The sequence below is a fragment of the Apteryx rowi genome, unplaced genomic scaffold (assembly GCF_003343035.1).
Source record: "Apteryx rowi isolate R43461 unplaced genomic scaffold, aptRow1 scaffold_65, whole genome shotgun sequence".
Lineage (NCBI taxonomy): Eukaryota > Metazoa > Chordata > Aves > Apterygiformes > Apterygidae > Apteryx > Apteryx rowi.
This window is the reverse complement of record NW_020450927.1, coordinates 2,472,200-2,478,199: the sequence shown is the minus strand read 5'-3', so window position 1 is coordinate 2,478,199 and position 6,000 is coordinate 2,472,200. Positions and strand designations below refer to the sequence as shown.

Here is a 6,000-nt window from a genome sequence, read left to right as displayed (position 1 = left end):
CTAAGCTGAGGTCTTCTGCCTAAAGGAATAAAGAAAAGGAGAGTTAGACAGCTGGACTGCTCACCCAGCCCAGCCTACACAGTTGTGTTGGAACAACCACAGATCTAAGAAAATACTGTTCGGACCCATGCAATGATAGTGTTGCTGTGGACACTGTCATTCCTCAGATGTGGAATGAGCTTCAGTGCATCCCAACTGCCTTCTCCCACTGTCCACAGTCTGTTTCCATATGTTTCCCTCTAGACTCTTTGGGCTTTCCCGTGCCTGAGAGACCACTGTCTCTTTAGCAGTCACCTTCCTCTGGGCTGGCTCTGAGTAAACAGAYGCAATGTGAGCTACAGCTAAAGTTTCCCTAGTTGCAGGCAAGAACTGAGGCCCTTAGTCCTTTGACTATTCTGGTATATCAAAGTCCACCCATCGCTCATGTGAACAGAAGCGGTGGGTTTTTGGCACCTCTGAATGTCAGGTCTAGTTTAGAGGTCAGGATGCAAGGTCAGATTTATTTTTTTCCTCTCTTTGCTTCCTCCTGTCAGTCACTCCACTGACTGTGGATCTGCTGGTACCTATGGTACAAGTTCAAGGAGGGCAGCAAGGCAGAGATGTCTTTACTCTGGTTCCGTCCTCGGTTCTGCTTGGAGATTGTGGGGGCCAGYCAGCATCCTGCACAGACCCACGCAGTTGCCTTTAGATTTTAGAGAAGAGTCATTGCYCCCCTGCCTCCTGGTGCTTGTGGCCAGTGTGAGCTGCCCTAGCAGTTACCCACCTGCGCTGCAGGACAGGAAAAGCAGACGTGCCAGGCAACGGCCCTTTCTGGASACTTTCATTTAAAGCTGAGAAAAACAAAAGGTGCAAACTCCCYATCACGGGCTGACGGAAGAGAGCCCTGAAAGCCCAGCTCCCTTCCCTGGAGCGGGACTGGAGAGGGGGAATGCTGGTTTCTGCAGCTACTCACCCTTCTGCTTCTTGGACAGCTCCTTTTTCTTCTGAGCCTGCGGCAGCAGGACCTGGATCCCGTTCAGCAGCGTGAACTGAATGATCGGGCACTCGCCTCGTGAGGAGAAGAGGAAGCGGCAGGGTCAGTAAGTGGGTGAGCCCCGGAGAGCCTGCTCCCTCGCTCCGCTGGCTGCAGCGAGGGCCCCTTCAGCTCCCCCGGACGAGGCAGAGGGCAGTGGGATGCCTTCTCCCCTTCAGATGAAATGGCATTTGGAGAGACAGGGACACGCGTGTACCCAGCTGCCCCCCATGCACGGATGTGCCCCCAGCCCTGCTCAGCTTTGTGCCCGTGGGGGTGGCTCCTCCCGAGAGGAGTACTGTGCCCACGCACATTAAACGTGGGGTTCAGGTAACACATCCAGTCGCCGCAGGGAATAGCCCCTCTGCTCACTGCCAGCGATATAAAGCCACAAACAGTGCCACAGTGACACCTGGTGACCAGCTGGAAGATGAATTCAAGGGTGGCATCCTATTAACTGTGTGCGTACTGCTCTCCCAGGCAGGAAGAGCGGTGCCCTGCCCAGCTTCTGTGCAAAGGACCAGCCCTCAACAGACAAATCACCTCCTCAAGCCTCAACAGACAAAAGCAAGACACGGGCAATAAGAGGACTTTTCTGGAATTAATAGATATTTTCCCTAGCAATTTTTGTGCCTTATAAAGACAACATAACCAATTTTACCTAGCTGAAAAGCAAGCTCCTTAGAGGTCAGAAAAGCAAGATTCTTAGATAAAGTTATCTGTAAAAGTGTGATAAGGTTCAGACATGTCTTCCAAGCAAAGAGTGGCACATGCATCAGTGCAGTCACAAGCAGCAGCTATTTTTGGATTGCATGTTGATTGGCTTTGCTTCTGGTAGACAACAGGGATTCTGCAATCGGAGCTGGCCTGCAGGTTGGCAGGTGACACAAAGCAGATGCCAGTCTGTGCTGTATCCCGCAGCTAACTTGGCTCTCCCATGCAAAGGCATGACAGCAACTGTTCTTCTCAATTAGCTAGGCTGAATATGAGAGTGACACAGGATAGGGCAGCAGAAATAATAGGTCTGAGAGATTACATGTCTCTTTCCATGACATACCAATGGAGGCTGATGGACTTTTATCCACCTCTGGCTTTGGTTATTTATCCCTGTCAGGGAGCAGGTGCCACAAGGAATTGTGGCTAGGGGACAAGAGGTTGTTCCAGGGACATTCACTGYGGGATTAAATTCACTGTGAGAAGGATCACAGTCCCATCTCAACATCTTCCTGTGCTGTCTCTCCAGAGCAACATTTAAGTGCAGGCAGATTGGTATTTACCCTCTGAGGCTTTGTGTAGTTAAACACAGGCTGCGGTGCTTGGGCAGCGTTGTCACTGTGTGAATGGTTGTCAGGGTTTGMACGGACTGAATCTCTCTCTCCATTGGTTTCCTGAAGACCTTGACAAATGCTTGTTTATTACCCCAGAAAACGCAACGGATAGCTCCTGTGTAAGATGACAGTTCTGGCTTGTTGCTTGCTAAGAATACATGTCTGATGGGTGAGATCTGTCTCTTCTGGAGGTCAGTGGTGCAATGAGGTTTTACATTAAAGCAGCTATGATTTAGATGGCCCTAGAAGTGCAGTGGGGAAGGCAGGGGTAATCATTTGTTAGTCTGGTTGGAAAGTAAGGGATTTGTTTTAGGAATAATACGGTTTTGTGTTTTGCCTCAGCTGCCATTTACTTCTTGGGTCAATATGTCTTGCTGTGTACCTCAGCACAGAAACTATATCAAGCCGCTGTACAAAGTGGAGACTCACGCTGAACATCTTTTATCGAGGGGAAAACTCAAGGTGTGAGAGTGGTTTAAGCTAATGGACTTGTCTTTGCAATTACAATGAGGGAGGGAAACACAACCACTGGGATCCATTGCCCTAGCTCAGATGATGAGCAGTGACTCAAGCATCTGGCTGTTCATATCTAAGATTTACAAGTGTTTTGACCAAAACTTGATAGTGCTAAATTACAGGGAGCAGAACACAAGATATTTGACCATTCTACCATCGAAGCAAGATTACTATGTGCCTATTTTGATTAAAGGGAAAATGAAAAATCAATTAGACGCTTTCCAGATGAATATTCAGTTAAGAATCCAAGTTATTAGGTAGAATGACAGCACTTAATACTACTTTCTTTGTGTTTTTCACAGTTTAGCATTCTTTAGTATGTTGAAAGTAAATAACTGGATGAGGAGGCAAAAATTCTCTTTTTCCTCAGGTATTAGCCTCTACTCTAGCCAGTCCATGTAGGACCTGCCAGTCTACTATCTAGTGAGCATCCCCTCAAATCCTTAAGAAACCTTGTCTCCATTCTAGCTGTTCAAAGCATCCCCAATGTAATGCTGCTAAGTCTGGCGTATGGCTGCTTGATTCTGGGCAGCCTCTTCTCTTTTTCCTGCTCCCATCTGATTTGCAGTCCAAAAGATTGGTTGATTAAATTTCTGTTTTAGAGCAGTGAGTATTTTTAACTTGTTTTTTGAAGTAAACAAGAGTTATGCAATTGTTCTTTTCTCATGAATTCTCTGCACCCACTTCCCTATTCTCCAAAAAAATTTCTAAACCCATTGGGCAACTTTGACTGAATTTGACAGGTGGGAATGGTTCCAAGGATGCTCCATTCTCCAACAGGCCTGCACCACGTACAGCCTCAAAGCTGTGTGAAGTGGCAGAGCACACTGCGCAGTGCTGGCATGGCCATAATGTCGTTATTGCTTGGTCAGCTGGCTGGTCAGACGTGTTGGGGGATGTGAGGGTTGAGAGTATTTCGGTGAAAATTCGTGTGGGACCAAACTGGGGAAGAGAGGCTCAAGTATATTTCAACTCAGTGGCAAGACTCGGTCAGGCTTTTTTGGTTCTTCTCTGAGAATTACTCCCCGCCCCCCCCCCATTTTCTGGAAACAGTCCCTAGGTAGGGGTACTAGAGCAACAGTTGGACCATCAGGTCTATGTCCTACAAGCAGCTTGTATGTCATGAAAGAAGCACCAAGCACAAATGAATAGCAGCAATAAGGCTGTTTCCAGCACTGGAAGGAGTTTAGCTCTTATAGGGGGATCCACAGCTGAAGTCTTTGTGGACTTTGGATTCCATGAACCTTTGTGAAACACCAGAACATTAGGTCTGGAAACCTCTGCTTTGGAAGGACAGGACTGAGAGGACAAATGTGGTGCAGGGGGAACAGGCACTCAGCTTACCTGTACTGTAGATGACAGGTGATTTGGAGGAGGTTTTTTTAATGGGCAAAGAGATTGTTGTCCTTTTTTTCCGGGGGACCCGGAAGCCCTTCATTGCCTTCCTGATGCAGAACCTGCACAAGAAATACTAAAGTCAAAGACAGCAAACCTCCAAGCAGATATCTACAGCTGAGCTCCTCACGAGTGTGTCTCATCTGCATCTACATTGTGTCATAATATGTTGCTGGATAAAGAGGCTGGCATCCACACAACCTCTACCAATTCTAGGAAGTGGGATAGGTACCTTTTCCAGAAGTGCATCAGGATGGGGAAGATAACAATTGTGGCCCCGTAGTAGAGGCTGCGGTCCAGTATCTTCTTGGAAAATAAACTCCAGATTAAATCTTTCTGTGCTTCAGAAATGTTCACCTGGCCACAGAAGAGAACTCACTTAACCAAAGCAGTTTGTGGCACTCTTGGGACCCCAGAGGTATGATGTTCTTCCTGACTGCATTACATTTCAGGAGCGTCCAAGAAGAAACCAGTTACGTCCTGGCTGATTGTCCTGAATACAAGGGCTGATCTTACCGTGCTGTGCTTTCCAAAGGGAACTTTGGCAGAGCCATGGCTATGCTGTGGGGTAAGAGGTGGCTGCAGTGCGGTGGGGAGGGGATCACAGTGACATTGACATCTGTGGACTGAAAGGAATGAATCAGAGTGCAATGCTTGTCCTGGTGCCTCAGCCCTGGCTGGAAGGGAGGTGTCTCCATGCCCACACTTGTTCTGAATGGGTCTGGGTCAAGTGTCAGCGTGGGTCTCGAGATGGATGAGTCCCCTTCCCACAGAGCCCAAGCAGAAGTCCCTAGCCCTTAGAGCATGTCCTGAAATTTCAGAGCATGCTTGGCTAGAGCAGATTCAAACCTCTGTCYGGTTCCTCTTTCCCCCCATCTGCTGGCAGCTGCTCTGCAATGCTCTTGAGCAATGAACAGAGAGCAGCCTCCAGGCTTCCTGGGTGGGTCCCAGCTTCTTACCCGCAGTTTGGGGGGAATATCAGAGTCGAGGAAGAGATCGCTGATGATGGCGACTTTGTTTTTGAGAAAGGCAACTTCCTGGTCTTGGTGCTTGCTGCAGTCCACTAGAGCTTTAGCTGAATCAGCCAGCTTGGAAAACCTGTGAAGACGTGTTTGTGTCCTGCTCTGAGAAAAGTGCTCTCACTGCTAGGCTAGAGTCATGCTCTTGCTTAGTTCAGTGTTTACTGGGCCAGAAAAAGCAATCCACAAAGTGTGGAACAGTTCAACAGGAGGGATGAAAAGCCACTTCCCTCTTCTAATGCCCTCCTAGTCACAGCATTTGCTTAGGGGATGTAATATTTCTTCATCTTCAGGAAGAGAAGGGAATTGAAACCTGGTCTCATGCACATGGGTGAGTGTAATAACTGCTAAGCTATTGTGCATTGGCCACAGCTTGCTTTTATAGGTTTGCCACAGGACCAGAAGAGGTCAATGGAGAAATGCCACAATCGGCATGTCAAGAAAGGCTTAGGTAAAACATTAGATTGCTTGGGACTGTTATATCAGAGATGCTTTTAAGGTACACAAACAGAAACTCTTTCTGGCTGAAATGGAGGCCTCTTCGGGGCTCTAGGGCAGGTGAACATGGGCAGGCTAGATATAGACACCTATGGGGGTGAAACTTTGGTTGTGTCTTATGCTGCAGGGTGATGTTCAGATACAAACCTTGCATAGAGGTGCTGATAGGAGTTTAGGTGTGGCAGTGCAGACCTTAGTGCGTGCTAATGAATCACTGATTCGGGCTTTATCC

At 48.0% G+C, this 6,000-nt stretch overlaps 1 protein-coding gene across 1 annotated transcript in view; it reads right to left on the bottom strand.

Annotated features, from left to right (window-relative positions):
• Positions 1 to 6,000, bottom strand: part of RGSL1 (regulator of G protein signaling like 1) — a 20,245-nt gene continuing 14,245 nt past the window's right edge. The window contains exons 17-22 of the mRNA XM_026084657.1: positions 5,211 to 5,349; positions 4,484 to 4,608; positions 4,201 to 4,313; positions 953 to 1,072; positions 764 to 830; positions 1 to 19 (exon numbers count right to left, since the gene is read on the bottom strand). Of these exons, the coding sequence (XP_025940442.1) occupies positions 1 to 19; positions 764 to 830; positions 953 to 1,072; positions 4,201 to 4,313; positions 4,484 to 4,608; positions 5,211 to 5,349 (583 nt within the window). The remainder of the gene's footprint in view (positions 20 to 763; positions 831 to 952; positions 1,073 to 4,200; positions 4,314 to 4,483; positions 4,609 to 5,210; positions 5,350 to 6,000) is intronic.